Below are 20430 nucleotides of genomic sequence, written 5' to 3'. Positions count from 1 at the left end.
GGAGCTGTGGAGCACGGGCGGAGTTTATGACGTGTATCATATTTTCCCGGGAAAATTCGGTGCTGCGTGGGAATCCGTTTCCCTGCGGGCGACATCCCAAATATGTTTAGAAATATATATATATATATATATATATATATATATATATATATATATATATATATATATATATATATATATATATATATTATAAACGTCATTGACCAACATTTCCAAAACACCATAGAGGTTGTGCAACATGTGAATAATAATGTATAATAAAAACTAAAATAATCAATAAATACAAGACGAAGTAAATAAATAAATAAAGAATCGTCGCTTATCTTTGTCCACATAAGGATTCATCTTCAGGGTACCATGAATGATTAACTGAAGAGTAATATATGAAGAGAATCTGTTGGTGGTGTTAGAGGAAGAGTCATTAGGGTTCATCTTCAGGGAGCATGAATATATGTACAGTACAAACACTTCACGTAAATCTATCCAACAGTTCCATCAATATTTAGTTCACTAGAAACCAAAAACAAAAGTCAACCTGAGCTGAAGAGGAAGAAGGTCGTAGGATTCATCCTCTGGGGACCACGAATTCAGATAAATCTATCCGATCGTTGAGATATTTCAGACTGTGGAAGCTGTGGTTCATGGCTGATGAGTTCATAATTACATATCAATATGAAATGTTGCTGCATGAATAAGACATAAAGTAATAAAGTGTAAAGATATGAAGTGTTTACATCAGAACACCTCAAGCTTAATAATCATTTATGACTTTTAATATCTGTAACAAAAACAAACATTCATATGTTCAGTATCAAAAACAACAGAAGAAGAATCAAAGAAAACGAATTAAACATCTTTAGTGCAGAAAATAAATATCACAAATGTTTTCCCTCGTTGGTGTCATCGTTTGTTTAACGATTATCTTTTGTAGTTTTACAGAGTTGAGAAATGATTCCAGTGTTGTATAAATGTAAATTATATAAATTATTATTCTGGAACAAAAACATTCAGACTTCAGAAGATACATATTCAAATGTTTAAGGCTTATTTTAAGGGTGTGAATTAAATCCTTAAAGATGGATATTATTTAAAAAGACGTGTTTTGTTCATATTGAATTCTTGTTTTCTGAGTGAGGTCTTGATTCTCACACTGATCTAAAGCAGCATGTCGAGCGTGCAGTTTGATGGACAACATTCTCCCACAATGCAATGCAAAAAACTAACGAACTAACTAAAAATCTAAATAAACTGCACTGTTTCTGTTATGATCACTTCCTGTTAGTCTCACATGGTACAGTGTACTATGATGAGTACTATGTACATGAGTAGTACTGTCGTACCGTGAGTATAATGAGGCGTTTATGCTGCGTTTGAGTGACGTAGGACAGAATGGTAAATACCAGTTTCCTACTAGAAAACCTTGTCAGACGGTTTGTTAAACCTTCAGATGTTCAAACATTCATGCTGTCGTCTGTCAGCTGGCATCAGGACGTTTCAACACATCTGTGGTTATTGTTGAGTCTTATGAACCACGATGAGGTCGTATTGATGACAGGAAACACTGCAAATGTGGAATTTGTTCATTAAAGATCAGACGAAGCTTTTAAAATATTTTCCCACCACAAAGGAACCAGTTTTAACTCGAACGTAATCCGACAAACATGAAACACAAACTAAATGTGTGAGGAGGGCTGGATATCAGGAATCATCAAATCAGAGGAGTTCCCACATCTTTATCTTTATCTTGGTGTTTAAGGAGGAAAAACTCTTCAAAATAAAAGCCCCAACAGAGAGTTTTCTTCCAAAAAAGAAAAAAAAAAAAAAGAAGCTGTGTGAGAGTTGGTGCTTCAAAATAAAAGCTATCCTGGATAAACAGAGCGCCAAAATAAGAAGACGACTTCAAAATAAAAGGTCAGCCTCGCAGCCATTGGTTCAAGGTAAAAAAGTGAGGCTTCAAAATAAGAGCGCTCCAGAGGAGAAACAGAAAACAAGACGTTTAGTTGTTGGTTTGATTTCTACATCACATCATGTAGTGTGTATACAACGTCGTACCAGACCGACTCTCTGAGGACCAGGACCCTGAGAGACTCTCTGAGGACCAGGACCCTGATAGACTCTCTGAGGACCAGGACCCTGAGAGACTCTCTGAGGACCAGGACCCTGAGAGTAATGTTTGCGAGACCTCCAGCTGATCCTCCTTCCTGTCGGAGGAGGTGTGTTTTATTTCAGCACCAGCGTGGCCTCAGAGCCGTCCTTCCTCTTCAGATACAGGCCGTAGCTCAGGTGGTGTTCTCTCCTCAGGAAAGCGTAGAAATAATCCGACACCAGCAGAATCTGAGAAGAACAAACATGAACATGAAGATGTAAAGAAATCACAAAATGATTGATTTCAATAAAAGTATGAGGAGAACAAAATGACTCTAAATGGACCATAATGTACTAAATGAACATCATGCTGTATTGAAGAAGACTTGAAACTAGAGATTGAGACCATAAACTCATGTTTACAATGTTTACTGAGGTAATACATCAACAGAGAAGTAGAGTCATTTTCTCATAGACTTCTATACAACCAGAGGAGTCGCCCCCTGGTGGACACTAGAGAGAATGCAGCTTTAACACATGAAGCTTTGACTTCACTTTAATGAACTGGAGGTTTCTGTCCGAGTCGGAGCCAGCTGCCGGTTAGCTTAGCTTAGCACAAAGACTGGAAACGGAGAGAAACAGCTAGCCCTCTGAAGCTGAAATAATGTTTCTCTACAACTGAAGACTTATTTGCGGACTATATCTCGGCTGGGATCAGGAGCTGATTCCCCGTCCGGTGCGTCCCACCTGAGCCACGTTGAACAGCAGCGTGATGGCATAGTAGAAGTTGGAGTTGGCGCTGCCGGCGTAGATCCAGAGGTGCCAGAGGACCGGGAACAGAGCAGAGCAGGCGAGCAGGACGCAGGACACCAAGAAGATGTTCCTCAAGACTGAGAGACCAGGAGAGAGAGACCTGGTTATCATACCAGTCTACATAGCATGGAGGGTCTGAAACACTGAGTCCTTGTGCTTCACTGATAGAATAATATGACACAGATAAGGTCTAATATTTTACATTTAAAGTAAAGTAGTAATCTGGAATATTTTCCTTTAACTAAATGTCTGTTGGGAGGAAACACAGTGGTGATTAGAGCTGAAGAACAAACACCTGCAGTTACATCTTATCACCACAGGGGCCGCCAAAGAGAACCAAACCAAATCTTTGAGATTGTGACTTCAGTTTAGCTACATATATTATTGCTGGGCAACTTAATGCGTTATCGAATTCATTAATTAACGGCAACAATTATTTTATCGCGCATTAACACAGTTTTTAAAAAAATGCAATACACACATTTGATGCAGCAAATCACCCAAACAAACAAGCGGTGGAGGAAGTCTTCAGATTACGTTGATGCAGCGTGTGGGAGAAGTAGAGATAAACTAAAGCAACACAAGCTAACAGATGCTACAGAGAAGTGGAGACAAACTGCAGGTTAGTGTTGTGGAAGATGTCGGTCTGAGGAACGTTCTCAAGGTGCGTTCACGTCACGTTTGGTGTGAACGCACCTTTAGGATCTCAACGAATGACGTCACGTATGAGCCTCAAGACGCACCGTCAGCAGAAGAACACACGAGTTGTGTTAAAGGAGAGGACGACTAAAGCGACGGCGTTACAACGAACAGCAGCTGTTGCTCTCACTGGAGACTACTGGACATCACTGGGTCACCTTCATCACCTCTGAGTTACAGCATCATAGTGATGAAGAGTAGAGCTGGGTCACCATCATCTTCATCACCTCTGAGTTACAGCATCATAGTGATGAAGAGTAAAGCTGGGTCACCATCATCACCTCTGAGTTACAGCGTCATAGTGATGAAGAGTAGAGCTGGGTCACCATCATCTTCATCACCTCTGAGTTACAGCATCATAGTGATGAAGAGTAGAGCTGGGTCACCATCATCTTCATCACCTCTGAGTTACAGCATCATAGTGATGAAGAGTAGAGCTGGGTCACCTTCATCACCTCTGAGTTACAGCATCATAGTGATGAAGAGTAGAGCTGGGTCACCATCATCTTCATCACCTCTGAGTTACAGCATCATAGTGATGAAGAGTAGAGCTGGGTCACCTTCATCACCTCTGAGTTACAGCGTCATAGTGATGAAGAGTAGAGCTGGGTCACCATCATCTTCATCACCTCTGAGTTACAGCATCATAGTGATGAAGAGTAGAGCTGGGTCACCATCATCACCTCTGAGTTACAGCGTCATAGTGATGAAGAGTAGAGCTGGGTCACCTTCATCACCTCTGAGTTACAGCGTCATAGTGATGAAGAGTAGAGCTGGGTCACCATCATCTTCATCACCTCTGAGTTACAGCATCATAGTGATGAAGAGTAGAGCTGGGTCACCTTCATCACCTCTGAGTTACAGCGTCATAGTGATGAAGAGTAGAGCTGGGTCACCATCATCTTCATCACCTCTGAGTTACAGCATCATAGTGATGAAGAGTAGAGCTGGGTCACCATCATCACCTCTGAGTTACAGCGTCATAGTGATGAAGAGTAGAGCTGGGTCACCTTCATCACCTCTGAGTTACAGCGTCATAGTGATGAAGAGTAGAGCTGGGTCACCATCATCTTCATCACCTCTGAGTTACAGCATCATAGTGATGAAGAGTAGAGCTGGGTCACCTTCATCACCTCTGAGTTACAGCGTCATAGTGATGAAGAGTAGAGCTGGGTCACCTTCATCACCTCTGAGTTACAGCATCATAGTGATGAAGAGTAGAGCTGGGTCACCTTCATCACCTCTGAGTTACAGCATCATAGTGATGAAGAGTAGAGCTGGGTCACCATCATCACCTCTGAGTTACAGCATCATAGTGATGAAGAGTAGAGCTGGGTCACCTTCATCACCTCTGAGTTACAGCATCATAGTGATGAAGAGTAGAGCTGGGTCACCTTCATCACCTCTGAGTTACAGCATCATAGTGATGAAGAGTAGAGCTGGGTCACCATCATCACCTCTGAGTTACAGCATCATAGTGATGAAGAGTAGAGCTGGGTCACCTTCATCACCTCTGAGTTACAGCATCATAGTGATGAAGAGTAGAGCTGGGTCACCTTCATCACCTCTGAGTTACAGCGTCATAGTGATGAAGAGTAGAGCTGGGTCACCATCATCACCTCTGAGTTACAGCATCATAGTGATGAAGAGTAGAGCTGGGTCACCTTCATCACCTCTGAGTTACAGCATCATAGTGATGAAGAGTAGAGCTGGGTCACCATCATCACCTCTGAGTTACAGCGTCATAGTGATGAAGAGTAGAGCTGGGTCACCTTCATCACCTCTGAGTTACAGCGTCATAGTGATGAAGAGTAGAGCTGGGTCACCTTCATCACCTCTGAGTTACAGCGTCATAGTGATGAAGAGTAGAGCTGGGTCACCTTCATCACCTCTGAGTTACAGCGTCATAGTGATGAAGAGTAGAGCTGGGTCACCTTCATCACCTCTGAGTTACAGCGTCATAGTGATGAAGAGTAGAGCTGGGTCACCTTCATCACCTCTGAGTTACAGCGTCATAGTGATGAAGAGTAGAGCTGGGTCACCATCATCACCTCTGAGTTACAGCGTCATAGTGATGAAGAGTAGAGCTGGGTCACCTTCATCACCTCTGAGTTACAGCGTCATAGTGATGAAGAGTAGAGCTGGGTCACCTTCATCACCTCTGAGTTACAGCGTCATAGTGATGAAGAGTAGAGCTGGGTCACCTTCATCACCTCTGAGTTACAGCGTCATAGTGATGAAGAGTAGAGCTGGGTCACCATCATCACCTCTGAGTTACAGCGTCATAGTGATGAAGAGTAGAGCTGGGTCACCTTCATCACCTCTGAGTTACAGCGTCATAGTGATGAAGAGTAGAGCTGGGTCACCTTTATCACCTCTGAGTTACAGCGTCATAGTGATGAAGAGTAGAGCTGGGTCACCTTCATCACCTCTGAGTTACAGCATCATAGTGATGAAGAGTAGAGCTGGGTCACCATCATCTTCATCACCTCTGAGTTACAGCATCATAGTGATGAAGAGTAGAGCTGGGTCACCTTCATCACCTCTGAGTTACAGCGTCATAGTGATGAAGAGTAGAGCTGGGTCACCTTCATCACCTCTGAGTTACAGCATCATAGTGATGAAGAGTAGAGCTGGGTCACCTTCATCACCTCTGAGTTACAGCGTCATAGTGATGAAGAGTAGAGCTGGGTCACCTTCATCACCTCTGAGTTACAGCATCATAGTGATGAAGAGTAGAGCTGCATCACATGCTCTGACTGTCATGAAGACACAACACACACATGTAGATGAAAGGTGTGAAACATGTTCCTGTTGCACAGCAGTGGAACGTTTCACACACACACTGAGCACAGATAGTGAAGAGATAGAACTGCTGCTGTGTGAAGAGAACACTGCTGCTAACAACAACCTGATGTGTTTAAAGTGTTTACACACAATGTTATTCACCTTTAGTTCATAGAGCAGCACTTTAAAATAAAAGAGCAATACACTACTTTATAATTCATTATTGAACTTTGCCATAACAATGAGATTAATTGAGATTAAACATTGTAATCGTTGCCCAGCACTAATATATATATATATATATATATATATATATATATATATATATATATATATATATATATATATATATATATATATATATATATATATATATATATATATATATATATATATATATATATATATATATATATATATATATATATATATATATATATATATATATACATACATACATACATACATACATATATATATATATATATATATATATATATATATATATATATATATATATATATATATATGTATGTATATATATATATATATATATATATATATATATGTATGTATGTATGTATATATATATATATATATATATATATATATATATATGTATGTATATATATATATATATATATATTTATTATTAATATGTGTACTGATCATCTTTATCACAAGAAAATACATTCTGAATTAATTAAAGCTCATTTTCAGGTTGCAGGTAAACATCAGTCGTGGATCAGAACCAGAGAACACCTGCTTGTCACTAGTTCTATGCTAAATGTTAGCATGTAACGTTATGATATTTAATACATAAACTACTTTAATATATACACTAATATTAAACACACACTCACATCGGTGCAGGTGGCTCCACACAGGGAGGAAGGCCATGTAGAGAGAGATGTCTCCCACAGTGGGGTAGGACTTAAAGATGGAGATCACAGCTAACTGCATGAAGATCAGGAACACTGGATGATCCCTGAGACACAGACAGAGAGACAGACAGAGAGACAGTGAGGACAGACAGAGAGGACAGACAGACAGAGACAGAGAGACAGACAGAGACATTGAGGACAGACAGAGAGAGACAGAGACAGAGAGACAGACAGACAGAGGACCTACTTGAGCTTGATGGACAGAGGGACGGTGTAGAAGAAGATGTTGATCTGGAAGACGCAGAGGAAGAAGAGGCGGAAGTGTTCAAACATCTCGGCGAAGAAGTACCAGAAGAGTCCGATGTTGGGGGTCAAGTCTGGTACTGAGAGACTGGGGGGGACATGAATGTGATGAGAATAACTCATCGGCGCTCTCTGGTGGACAAACTGTAATGTTTCTACATTCCTTCAACTCATCGGTGACGTGTATACTGTTTACACGTACAGAGAGCACTTGTTTGATCGATTTATTGTTTAGATATGTGAAATAAAATGTTCTTTTACAAATGTTTGTTCACATAACTTTAAGTTCTGCTTAGAGATCTGATACCAGCTCAAGGTACCAGACTCCTCCTGTCTGATGTCTAACATGAAGGAATAAACCAGCAGCTACAGAGACCTGGATCCACAGTGGTCCAGGACCAAGATGAATCTGACAGGTGGACCCCAGGACAGAGCCCAGGACAGAGATCAGGACTCCAGTAGACCAGAGGAGGACTCTATGTTCACATGAGGATGCTTGGTGCTCAAACATATTGAAAGATGATTTTATAATATTAAATATGAAGATGTCGGACATTTTATCTGCTCAGATAATTGTTGTTGTTTACCTACTTTATGATGCTAATTCAATATAAATGCTAAACTGTGTTTATTTCATCACGTGTTTGTTATAACCTGTGTTACATAAGGACAATAAATTATCTTTCAATCCTTGAATTCTTCTAAAACTTTAATCCAACGTTAGTAATAATTAAAAATAAATGATTTAATAAAAACAATTAAATATATGGCCACTACTCATAATGTTATTATTAAGGTAATAAAATGTATTAAATACAAGATATTATGTGTTTCTTTGTCTTCACTGCACGTCTGTGATCTCCAGTTTCCACGATATGAAAATAGGTTTATTATTATATTATTATGATTATAACTTGTTGTGATAACTGCACAAAGACTGGATGTCTCCGTCGTCACTCACATGAAGCCGTAGACAGACGGCAGGTAGTCCCAGGAGCCCAGCAGGAAGAAGGAGAGGCAGACGATGACGAAGAGGCTGCCCAGGTACATGAAGGAGTACTGAGCCACGAACCACCAGAAGCTCCACCGCTGCAGGTTCACGGGGATGTACTGACGCTGAGGGAGGACAGGAAGAGACCATCAGAGAGACAACGAGGACTCTTTAAACTCTACACACCCGCGTGAGGTAGACCCTTTAAACTCTCAACACACCCGCGTGAGATAGACCCTTTAAACTCTACACACCTGCATGAGGTAGACCCTTTAAACTCTACACACCTGCATGAGGTAGACCCTTTAAACTCTCTACACACCCGCGTGAGGTAGACCCTTTAAACTCTACACACCCGCGTGAGGTAGACCCTTTAAACTCTCTACACACCTGCGTGAGGTAGACCCTTTAAACTCTCTACACACCCGCGTGAGGTAGACCCTTTAAACTCTCTACACACCCGCATGAGGTAGACCCTTTAAACTCTACACACCCGCATGAGGTAGACCCTTTAAACTCTACACACCCGCATGAGGTAGACCCTTTAAACTCTACACACCCGCATGAGGTAGACCCTTTAAACTCTACACACCCGCATGAGGTAGACCCTTTAAACTCTACACACCCGCATGAGGTAGACCCTTTAAACTCTACACACCCGCATGAGGTAACTCTACACACCCGCATGAGGTAGACCCTTTAAACTCTACACACCCGCATGAGGTAACTCTACACACCCGCATGAGGTAGACCCTTTAAACTCTACACACCCGCATGAGGTAGACCCTTTAAACTCTACACACCCGCATGAGGTAACTCTACACACCTGCATGAAGTAGACCCTTTAAACTCTACACACCTGCATGAGGTAGACCCTTTAAACTCTACACACCTGCATGAGGTAGACCCTTTAAACTCTACACACCCGCATGAGGTAGACCCTTTAAACTCTACACACCTGCATGAGGTAGACCCTTTAAACTATACACACCTGCATGAGGTAGACCCTTTAAACTCTACACACCTGCATGAGGTAGACCCTTTAAACTATACACACCTGCATGAGGTAGACCCTTTAAACTCTACACACCTGCATGAGGTAGACCCTTTAAACTCTACACATCTGCATGAGGTAGACCCTTTAAACTCTACACACCTGCATGAGGTAGACCCTTTAAACTCTACACACCCGCATGAGGTAGACCCTTTAAACTCTACACACCTGCATGAGGTAGACCCTTTAAACTCTACACACCTGCATGAGGTAGACCCTTTAAACTATACACACCTGCATGAGGTAGACCCTTTAAACTCTACACACCTCTGCATGAGGTAGACCCTTTAAACTCTACACACCTGCATGAGGTAGACCCTTTAAACTATACACACCTGCATGAGGTAGACCCTTTCAACTCTACACACCTGCATGAGGTAGACCCTTTCAACTCTACACACCTGCATGAGGTAGACCCTTTAAACTCTACACACCTGCATGAGGTAGACCCTTTAAACTATACACACCTGCATGAGGTAGACCCTTTCAACTCTACACACCTGCATGAGGTAGACCCTTTAAACTCTACACACCTCTGCATGAGGTAGACCCTTTAAACTCTACACACCTGCATGAGGTAGAGCAGCGCTGCAGCGCTCAGAGTCAGAGGGTAGATGGACTGATAGGTGGCCAAAGACAGAAAGATGGCGCTCAGCAAAACGTTTCCTGCAACACGAAGAGAGAAATACATTTAAATGAGTTCAGACACACAGAGCTACTCAGAGTAGAAATAAAGGATTTAATAAAATACAACTCTGACATCACCAGTTATTTATTGACCTTTTATGATCTAATAACCAGAATAAACTGTTAAAACTGGAACAACAACGATGGCTAACACGTCGGCCATCTTGTCTGCCCAGAGAACTGGTTTTGTTGCTGCGGTTTACATTCTTATGATGCTAATTAAAAAAAGAAGGAAAGTTCTTCTGTTTTAGTTTAGTCCGTCATGTTTTTATTGTAACAAATGAGCTACAAGTGTAACAGAGTTAAAAATGTACTTTATTATTTCTTATTTTCGATTTGTAATAATTGAATTTTGTTTGTCATTTAACGATTCTGTTGAGTATGTGAATTTCATCTTAATGAGATATTTTTATTTAGCGTTATTTTATTTGCGGAAATACGTCTCACCCTTTCTGCACCTCCTGAGCTTCCGTAGCCCGACTTCCCCTCACAATGGTGTTTTACATTGTGAGGGGAAGTCCTGTGGAGAAATGCTGTTGTACTATTTTGTCGTATTCTCCTAAAATGGAAGTGTTTAGGCTACACACTTTAATAACTATTAAAACGACCACGTTATCCAGCTGTTACGTGTCACTTTGACCGTTAAAATATAAGTTTTGTGGCCGTTTTAATTTAGCCTTTTAGATAAGTTAAGATAGACTTTATTGTCCCGAAGGAAATTTGTCTTGGAAACATACATACAGTGTACAGTGTCTGCTGTTAAAAACAATACAGAGGCGCCATTTGCTTTCACGTCAGGCAGACGGAGCGCTGTCATGGAGAAAGACGTAGCGACGCAGAGTTCGACGGTCGCTCCCGGTGTAAATTCTGTTGTTTTCCATGTTTAGGAGCAGAAGTGCAGAGAGAGACCAGACATCAACTGATGTGTGTGTTGAACTGTTGTCTGCAGCATTTAAATGCTGGAAGAGCATCCTCTGAGTCGTCTCCTTCAATGCTCATCCCAGGTCTGTTACACCAGCACACTTCACTGGGTTTCATAAGGACCATAAATGATCCTTAAATCTTTCCTCTCAGGTAGAAAAGTCAGGTCTGCAGGGTTCATACACATTTTGACCAATGGATTTCCATGACTTTAAACCAAATTTCCATGACCAAACATTTTGTGAAATCTCGGTGTATACATGAAAAAGTGAGAAAATGTATTTAAACTAACAATGAGAATTCCAAAGCATACAGTAAACCTTAAATGACACAAACGAATGAGAGACAATAGTTTGATTAAAAGAATAAACATTTATAAATATACTCTGGTTGACAGGCATTCATAACACTGACACATCAATAAGAGCTTTAGTAGGTAGCAGCATCCAGCTAGTGCACATGTTGCTTTCCCTTTTGTAGAGCACATGTTTCATTGAACCCTGTTACTGTACGGCTTCATATTAACTTCCACTGTTACTGTACAGCTGGTAGAATTGTGGCCCATCTTCTATTTGCAATTAATATGCATTCAATCCAGTTCAATTATTTAAATGATAATGATAATCTACTCTGGTTGAGGTAATTTATCAAGAGTAAAATAATAGCTGTGATCTATACACACCTCTGCATTAGCAACCTGCTGAAATGAAGGTACAGGCACCTTAACACTCTCATTACTTCAGGGTTCTTGAGAGCAACGTGGGACTGTTGGTCCACTGGCTGTGGTCATCACAGTGAACAGTGTGATGAGAGGACATGTGAGCCCTTGTTGCTGTAGTTCATCTCATGGAGCAGAGGCTGCATGTAGCATAGCCTGCCTTATCAATGTATTTAACACACTGTGACAGCAGGAAGCTGTACTCACGTCTGTTTAGACCTCCACCTTTATCCAGGCCCAGCTCCACCTTTATCCAGGCCCAGCTCCACCTTTATCCAGGCCCACCTCCACCTTTATCCAGGCCCAGCTCCACTCACATCTCAGCCCTGCGTCAAGCTGCGCTACACAAACAGCCTCCTCTCCCTGAAGCTCTTTGACCTCATCATCTCATCATCTCATCAGTATCTGGGCCTCATGTTTCGTGGTCATGAAAGTTATTTTGACCACGAAATCATCCTCATTCTACTTTGAGTTAAAACAAACAACCTGCAACCAGATGCGCCGGTGTTCCGGTTTAACGTTAATGAGTGACCGCGTGAACTGAACCGGAACACGGGGGGCTGAATGTTTCATCACGTTACGTTTTTTCCTCCTAAATCGCGATAATGACGAACGTTAACAGTCGACAAAGTTCCGCGTCAAAGATGTTCTATTGTGAAGTTCACGACATCACATTTTCTCCTCTTCTCACTCCAATCTGAGAAACGCTGGCTGGCAACTCAGCGTAAATGAACGACATGAAAATATGAATATAACACATTTCCATGACTTTTCCAAAACTTTTGGGATTTTATTTTTTTCAAGCACTTTTCCAGGCCTGGAAATAACGATTTTAAAATTCCATGACTTTTCCAGGTTTTCCATGACCGTACAAACCCTGGGTCTGGATCCAAACGTATATTTTGCCGTTAAATAGTCGTATTTCCTTCTTTCTTAATACATTAAGTATTATCTTTGTATTTACCTGTAATGCACTCTGCAGAACTGTGTACTTTGAATGTGAAGATTAACGACTGTGTTTTCTGTTCAGTACTTTTCTTTTAATAAAGTTAATTTGGTGGTTAAATGAACTAAAGCTGCGTCGTCATGAACATGGTACACGTTACCTTTGATGGTGAAGAGGATGAAGAGCGAGATGACAGCGTTGTTCAGACCGCAGGTGGACTTGGCGACGCAGGAGAGGATGGTGAACGGGTTCAACAGGTAGCTGAGAGAGAAGAAGAAACTACATCAATACTATTTATATATATATATATATATATATATATATATATATATATATATATATATATATATATATAAAAAAAAAAAATATATATATATATATAAAAATATATATATATATATTAGTGCTGGGCAACGATTAAAATATTTAATCGCATGGATTTTTTGCGATTAATCTCATTGTTATGGCAAAGTTCAATAATGAATTCAAAAGTAGTGTATTGTGCACTTTTATTTTAAAAGTACTGCTATATGAACTAAAGGGCAATAACATTTGGTTCACGAGATGCAGGTAGCATGTTTTATACTTAATGTGAATATAATTCATACTTTGTTGGCATCTTATTCTGAAAACCGGATGTTCGTCTGAAGAAACCGGATGTTGTCTCACGTTAATCTTTCCGCTAACTTTCACGGTCCTTCGCTCGCTCCCGATCTGTGCCGTTTAAATGCGTTTACCGTGAATGTCAGCATATAGGTGCACTAACATGTAAGTGTCTGCTGAGTTGACCACGGAGATCTGAGTGTCTGCTGACTTTACCGCAGTGATGTCCAGTAGTCTCCAGGGAGAGCAACAGCTGGTGCAGCTTCTCTCTTTATTTCTGCCCCCCCCCCCCTCGACCAGAAGCGGAAGTCGCCTTTTCTCTACGGCAACCCTGAAGGGACATCATATCTCCAATACAAAACGATAAACATGAGACGTCTGTTACAATAATAATAAATTTAAAATACGAACCTGTTTTTTTTTGTTGTTGTTTTTTAATTATTATTTTTTTATTTTTTCCATCTCAAAAGGCTCAAGGACACACACACACACACACACACACACACGTTCACACACACACGTTAACGCGAAATTAACGCGTTAACTTGCCCAGCACTAATATATTTATATATATATATATAAATACGGACACTAAGATACGGAGCATTTCATTCACCAATCAGCACCATGAACCAATTCGACTTTTGAGATATACAACTATATATATATATACTGTATATACATTTATTATCTGACAGTGATCTACAGATATTGGATATATATATACATTTTAAAAATGTATTATTATCTTGTAAATATAATATTGTTTTCCTTTTTTATTTTTCCTTCTTTTATAGATTTATTTGTATTTTCTTGTTTATATTCTAATTGAAATATTTTGAATATCTGTTGTATAAATATACATAATGTGTGTACTGCTGTGTACTCACAACATGGCCACCTTCAGAGGGATGTAGTACATCTCTTTGGGGCTCCTGATGAGCTCCAGACAGTCCAGCGGGTAGCGGTCGGCCTCCAGAGCATATTTCTGTTTCCTGAACTGAAACATGAACATTATTTAACTTTATGAGTTATTGGTTTTACTTCAACGAGTCGTATCACGTGAACAATGACGGAGTGTCCCTTTAATATCCCATTCATTGATGTTTTTAATGTATTTTCTGTGTTCTTACCACTTGTTTGTTGTAGTCCTTCACAGCCATGTAGAGACACACAGCAGTGATCACATCCGCCAGCTACAGGAGTACACACAGTACACACAGTACATTAATAAATACTTCATGTTTACTCCTGGAGGCAGAGAGACGCTGAGCTCCTGAACATTCAGCTGCTCAGTCTGATTAAAGGTGATTGCTGGGCTCAGAGGAGAGATGTCTAGTATAAATATAGAAACGGCTTCTTCCTCCTCACCATGAACGTTATCTCTGCGTAGTCCACCAGGAAGTGAAAGAGGTAGATGATGAGAGGAGTCTGAGGAGGACAAGAATAACAAGAAGTTATTATAATAACACACATTTATCTGCTGTGTGAACTTCTTCCCCTGAGTTTGACTTAAAGGCGACACAGAGACTTCCTGCTTTCAATGGTTGTTCAATAGCTTCATATGTTCGTCTTTTATCTTTTAGCTTGTTTGTGCAAATGTAACGTAAACATCTGATACTTAAATCCTCTTTAGTTTCCTAAACAGATAAACTTGTATTTGCATCTTTATCTTATTTCTTTCTAAAATAAACACATTTTATAATATTTTGCCGTTCAGCTCGTTTAATTTTAAATACAAAACATTTTTACTGTAAATGTACATTTTTGTGACTCTTGGCTTTTGTATTTTACCTGTGACTGTAGCCGAGCTAACCCGAGCTAAACCTAGCTAACCCGAGCTAAACCTAACCCGAGCCAACCCGAGCTAAACCTTGCTAACCCTAGCTAACCCTAACCCGAGCTAAACCTAGCTAACCCTAGCTAAACCTAACCCGAGCTAAACCGAGCTAACCCTAACCCAAGCTAAACCGAGCTAACCCTAACCAGAGCTAAACCTAGCTAACCCTAACCCGAGCTAAACCTAGCTAACCCTAACCCGAGCTAAACTTAGCTAACCCTAACCCGAGCTAAACTTAGCTAACCCTAACCCGAGCTAAACCTAGCTAACCCTAACCCGAGCAAAACATAGCTAACCCTAACCCGAGCTAAACCTAGCTAACCCTAACCCGAGCTAAACCTATCTAACCCGAGCTAAACCTAACCCAAGCTAACCCAAGCTGGTCATAACCCTCAAACATGTTTTCATGCAGAGGAGAATGGGGACTTTCCTGCCCTGAACTCTGTCTGCAGGTAGGACAGCCTGTATGAAGCCTGAGGGCGAAACTCAGGGAGAAAACAATTTATTAAAGCTTATTAACCATGAAATTATTATTATTATTGATTATGATGAATTTTTATGAACTTCTCTCTTCTGGACTGAATGTGATCAATATTTGTGTGTGTGTGTGTGTGTGTGTGTGTGTATATGCGTGTGTGTGTGTCTCACCTCATGGAAAACATCTCCAGAATACGGTGAGACTCCCAAGTCCAGCAAAGCCAAACCTTCAACAACTACAAACAAACAAGTCAAAGAAAGAAAGAAAGAAAGAAAGACAGTCTCTCTCTCTCTCTCACATATATATATATATACATATATATATATATATATATATATATACATATATATATATATATATATATATATATATATATATATATATATACATATACATATACATATACATATATATATATATATATATATATATATATATATATATATATATATACATATACATATACATATATATATATATATATATATATATATATTTATATATATATTTATGTATATATATTCTTTAATAAAACGTTAGTGGGGTTTCTATGTGTAATCGGCTGGTTCAGTGTATTTGTAGATAAACCGGTTAACCGGTTACCGACTTCACGGAACAAACAGGGTGACACCGGAGCGGCGTTACAGCGACACGTGTCCGACAGCCCGCTTACCTCTCTTCCAGGCGGTCAGCGGAGACACCACCTCCACTCTCTCCGAGATCACGTCCGCTAGACTGGACCGGTACAGTGCGGCTCGGATCGTAACGGCTACAATCACAAGCAGAGTCAGAGGAGCCGCCATGTTGACGAGGAAGGAAGTCCGCTCCGCCCCGCGAGGTGCACCATGGGAAATGATGTTTCTGAACGGAAGTCCAAACGGAAAAAAACTTTAGGATTGTCATTATTATGATTATGATTATTATTGTTGAATTATAAATGATTATAGTTGATATGTATTAGTATTGGATTATTGGATAGTCTCTGGAAAGTATCTTGGATTTGTGAAACTATAATATAAATCATACATCATTAACACTACGTATTAATATCTAACTCTTTGTTTACTCACTTTACATTTGAAATACTCTCCTGTAGTCAGTAACATTAACAATAAGCCAAACACGAGCTGTGTCTCAATTCAGGGTCTGCATCCTGCGGAGGCTGCATTCGTAGACCGGTTGCGTCACAGCGCTGCGACCAGTGCTGTCCCATTTCGCATTTCTGTTGAAGAGTCCTTCAATGCAGCCGACGAATGCAGCCTTCTGGTCCCAGATTTGGAGGACACATCTGATGTATGCTTCGCGGCCCAGCATATCCCAAGATGCATTGCGTGCCGGTGCGCTATTACCGGCAGCTCGGCTGCCTGCATCCGACCGTAGTAAGACTTGTAAAGTAACTTTTAATAACTTCACTTTCAAACCTCAGAGGTTGAATAATATCTTACTGAGTTTGTGATGATTTTACAGATGATTTATACTTTATATCATGTCCATAAACGGACCAACGTGAGCTCAGGTAGACAGGTTGGGAACCTGAAATATCACTTTAAATCCGGTAACGTTTCAAACGTTGAGATTAACTACACGAATACACTGAATTTGAGTATTTTGCTGATTCTGTTCTTGTTTTGTTACAGAGAGCAGGAGCTGAGGGGAGAACGATGGACAAACATTCAGCAACCATGGCTTGAATTAAGACATTAGTCCATTTGTAATATCTCCATGTGACCATCCTGTACTTAAGGTTACAGTTACATGAGCTCTCATCCTGTACAAAGCCTTCACTAATAACACAACCAGTAGATCCTTCTCATGTGTTCATGTTGCTGTCACAGAGAGGACAGTTGTGATGTCACCTTTTTATTTTATTTATTTAAATTGACATAAGACATCCATGTAAATGATTTCTATGTGAATATGTATATATTCTGCTGTGTAAAATGTGTCAATCTTCTAAGTTTGCATCCCTGTGTGAACATTATTGATAAATGTTTCTCTTTTCATCAACTTATTTAAAAAATATAAAGTATATGCACATGTGTTACTGAGAGTTAATAAACACGTTTGCTAACATTTGTTTTGCTGCTGTTAATATTAACTGTCTTGATTGATTTCCTCTGCCTTAGGATATATATATATATGTATATATATATATATGTATATATATATATACATATATATATGTATATGTGTATATATATATATATATATATACATACATATACATATATATATATGTATATATATACATATATATACATATGTATATATATATATGTATATATATACATATATATATATACATACATATATATTTACATGTACATATATATATATACATATACATATGTATATATATATACATATGTATATATATATACATATATATATATACATATGTATATGTATATATATATATATATGTATATGTATGTATATATATATATATATATACATATATATATATATATGTATATATATACATATATATATATATGTATATATATACATATATATATATATATGTATATATATACATATATATATATATATATATATATGTATATATACATATATATATATACATATATATATATATATATATATGTATATGTATGTATATATATACATATATATATATATATATATATATGTATATATACATATATATATATACATATATATATATGTATATGTATGTATATATATATATATATATACATATATATATATATATGTATATGTATGTATATATATATGTATGTGTGAATGAAATGAAATAAAGTTGTTGATAAATTAATTTAATTACCAGAACTATAACTGATTGAAAATTAGTTATTAGTAACTGATTTAATTAACTGATTATTAATATAGAAAAACAATATGAAAAAGATTAAGATTATGAAAAAGATCTATGAATTAATTATTGAATATATGATAAAAAACTGATTAAAACACTAAACAAAAACCTTTCCAGTATATATACTGAATAGGTTTTAGTTTAATGTATTTATATGTATATATATTTATAATCCTGCTGAGCAGGGATTATATATATATATAGTGTGTATATTACATATATATATTATGTATATAATCCTGTTGAGCAGGGATTTTAGGGACGGGAGCAGCTGTTGACGCAAACAGGAAGTCCTCTGTAGCGTAGGCCGTCTCATTTCGGAGACCACACGGTCTAGCCTATGCGGTCCTCAAAGGACGCGGCCCACGTAGACCGCGAAGGCTGGGTCCTCCGAAGGATGCAGCCCCTGAATTGAGACACAGCTACTGAAAACGTTTTACAGAGCGGAACCAGTACTCCTCCACATGTTTTCACCCGGAACTCTTTATACGCTGGATCAAAACACAAACGACACATTACACGAGTAGTTTTCATTTAGTTAAAACAAATTAATTCAGGTTAAAAAGTGATTCAGTTTATTTTAAATAACTGACTCCATCTTTTGGGTTTGAATTAATGTGAAAACATTATGAAGAATAGTGTTTAAATAAAGGTTTACAGAAACATACCATAGAAAGAACAGATGTTTTAACCTTTTTAGAAAGTATATTTAATCAAAGATTAGATGATTAAATAAACGGACTTTAAATAAAAAGTAGAATTCAACACAATTGGCACCACTACTTCTATTTTATTATATTTTAAGTACTAACTAGACATCGTGATCCACACTCCAGACCAGTTGGTGGCGGTAATGCATCAGTTCATTGTTTGCCAACCGCCAAAACAACCTCAAAACAGAAGAAGAAGAAGACTTTCGTTTTCATTTCTTCTCTGAGTCGATGTTGTGATCATCAGACCACACAAACATGGCGGGCCTGGAGGTGTTGTACACGTACGTGGGCGGTAAAGTGAGCTGTCCTCAGGACGCCGTGGTGTGCTTCGTTCACTGGGAGATGATAAAGAGCGGGTACCGGTGCATCGGGTCCGGAGACGAGGTACAATGAGCTAACGTCATCTAAAACAACGTAACGGTGACTTCATTAACGCACCAGACTACCTTTAACAAACCAGCCGTTTAACGCTGTGATCGGTTGTCAACACCGCGGTCTTTCTTCTGATTACCGGAAGCGGAACTATATTTTAAGCTATAGCTAAAGCTGGTTTGTGAATTATTGATCCGCCGAATTGAAGAGCTGCTCTTAAGCTGTTCGAGTTAATGTGTGTCTTCTGTTTTTATTCAGATTATTGAACGTAACTTTACAGAAATACATTAAACGGTCTTGTTCTTCAATGGAGTTCTGTCATCGGTGACATCACCGTTTAGATTAGTGTTAGCTTCCTAAAGGAGCATCAAGGACGTCATCTGGCTGTACTGAACTGTACGAATATTTAATCTTTGTTTGAATGAACTTCCGTGTTTGATGCAGAATCAACCAGCAGTTCATTTAAAATCGAGATTCTATGACGAGCTCCTAAAAACTGTCATGTCATCTTTAGTTAGCTGCTAGCTGTTAGCTAACTGAGTGTTGTACCTCCCTTCACACCAACGAAGAAGAAAGATATTCAGAGTCTGTACTACAGTAAAAGTATTAATACAACACTGAAAATACTCCACTACAAGTATATCAGCTAAATGTACTTATTGATTGATCAGTAACA

General features: G+C 38.8%; 2 protein-coding genes and 2 long non-coding RNA genes across 7 annotated transcripts in view; 2 read left to right on the top strand and 2 right to left on the bottom strand.

Moving 5' to 3' along the window:
• Nucleotides 1-757: 757 nt before the first annotated feature.
• On the bottom strand, nt 758-17172 carry pigu (phosphatidylinositol glycan anchor biosynthesis, class U). 4 transcript variants are annotated; one of them, XM_076082054.1, is made up of 14 exons: nt 16880-17160; nt 16483-16670; nt 15980-16044; nt 14863-14922; nt 14625-14687; nt 14382-14491; nt 13655-13822; nt 13049-13149; nt 10185-10282; nt 8533-8687; nt 7516-7659; nt 7248-7372; nt 2833-2975; nt 758-2334 (listed from the first exon to the last, which is right to left on the bottom strand). In XM_076082054.1, the coding sequence occupies exons 2-14, from the start codon at nt 16610-16612 to the stop codon at nt 2221-2223; spliced, it is 1476 nt and encodes a 491-aa protein (XP_075938169.1). In that variant the 5' UTR covers nt 16613-16670; nt 16880-17160; the 3' UTR covers nt 758-2220. The 4 variants fall into 4 exon arrangements, with proteins under 4 accessions (XP_075938169.1, XP_075938170.1, XP_075938171.1 ...); XM_076082055.1 differs by lacking the exon at nt 13655-13822 and having other exon boundaries at nt 16880-17158; XM_076082056.1 differs by lacking the exons at nt 758-2334; nt 2833-2975 and adding an exon at nt 6213-6356 and having other exon boundaries at nt 16880-17166.
• Nucleotides 11577-13042, bottom strand: LOC142938704 (uncharacterized). The gene is made up of 2 exons (XR_012949687.1): nt 12256-13042; nt 11577-12189 (listed from the first exon to the last, which is right to left on the bottom strand). It is a non-coding gene; the product is annotated as an uncharacterized LOC142938704 (long non-coding RNA).
• LOC142938703 (uncharacterized) lies at nt 16676-17882 on the top strand. Its single transcript, XR_012949685.1, has 2 exons — nt 16676-17188; nt 17447-17882. It is a non-coding gene; the product is annotated as an uncharacterized LOC142938703 (long non-coding RNA).
• A 1725-nt stretch (nt 17883-19607) lies between these two features.
• Nucleotides 19608-20430, top strand: part of psmf1 (proteasome inhibitor subunit 1) — an 11975-nt gene continuing 11152 nt past the window's right edge. The window contains exon 1 of the mRNA XM_076082053.1: nt 19608-19766. Coding sequence (XP_075938168.1) covers nt 19638-19766 — 129 coding nt within the window. The 5' untranslated portion in view covers nt 19608-19637. The remainder of the gene's footprint in view (nt 19767-20430) is intronic.

Source organism: Anarhichas minor, unplaced genomic scaffold (genome assembly GCF_050575085.1).
Source record: "Anarhichas minor isolate MPS153535 unplaced genomic scaffold, ASM5057508v1 ptg000089l, whole genome shotgun sequence".
Taxonomy (NCBI): Eukaryota; Metazoa; Chordata; class Actinopteri; order Perciformes; family Anarhichadidae; genus Anarhichas; species Anarhichas minor.
The sequence above is the reverse complement of the archived record's forward strand: the minus strand, read 5'-3'. Positions and strand labels throughout refer to the sequence as shown.

What these genes read in the sequence shown, in the direction of transcription:
- pigu (XM_076082054.1), bottom strand. Translation starts at nt 16,612, where the DNA reads ATGGCGGCTCCTCTGACTCTGCTTGTGATTGTAGCCGTTACGATCCGA. An exon ending in GCTGACCGCCTGGAAGAGAG is followed by an intron (nt 16,045 to 16,482) that starts GTAAGCGGGCTG and finishes GTTTGTTTGTAG; the next exon opens with TTGTTGAAGGTTTGGCTTTG. An exon ending in AGGACTACAACAAACAAGTG is followed by an intron (nt 14,492 to 14,624) that starts GTAAGAACACAG and finishes TTCATGTTTCAG; the next exon opens with TTCAGGAAACAGAAATATGC.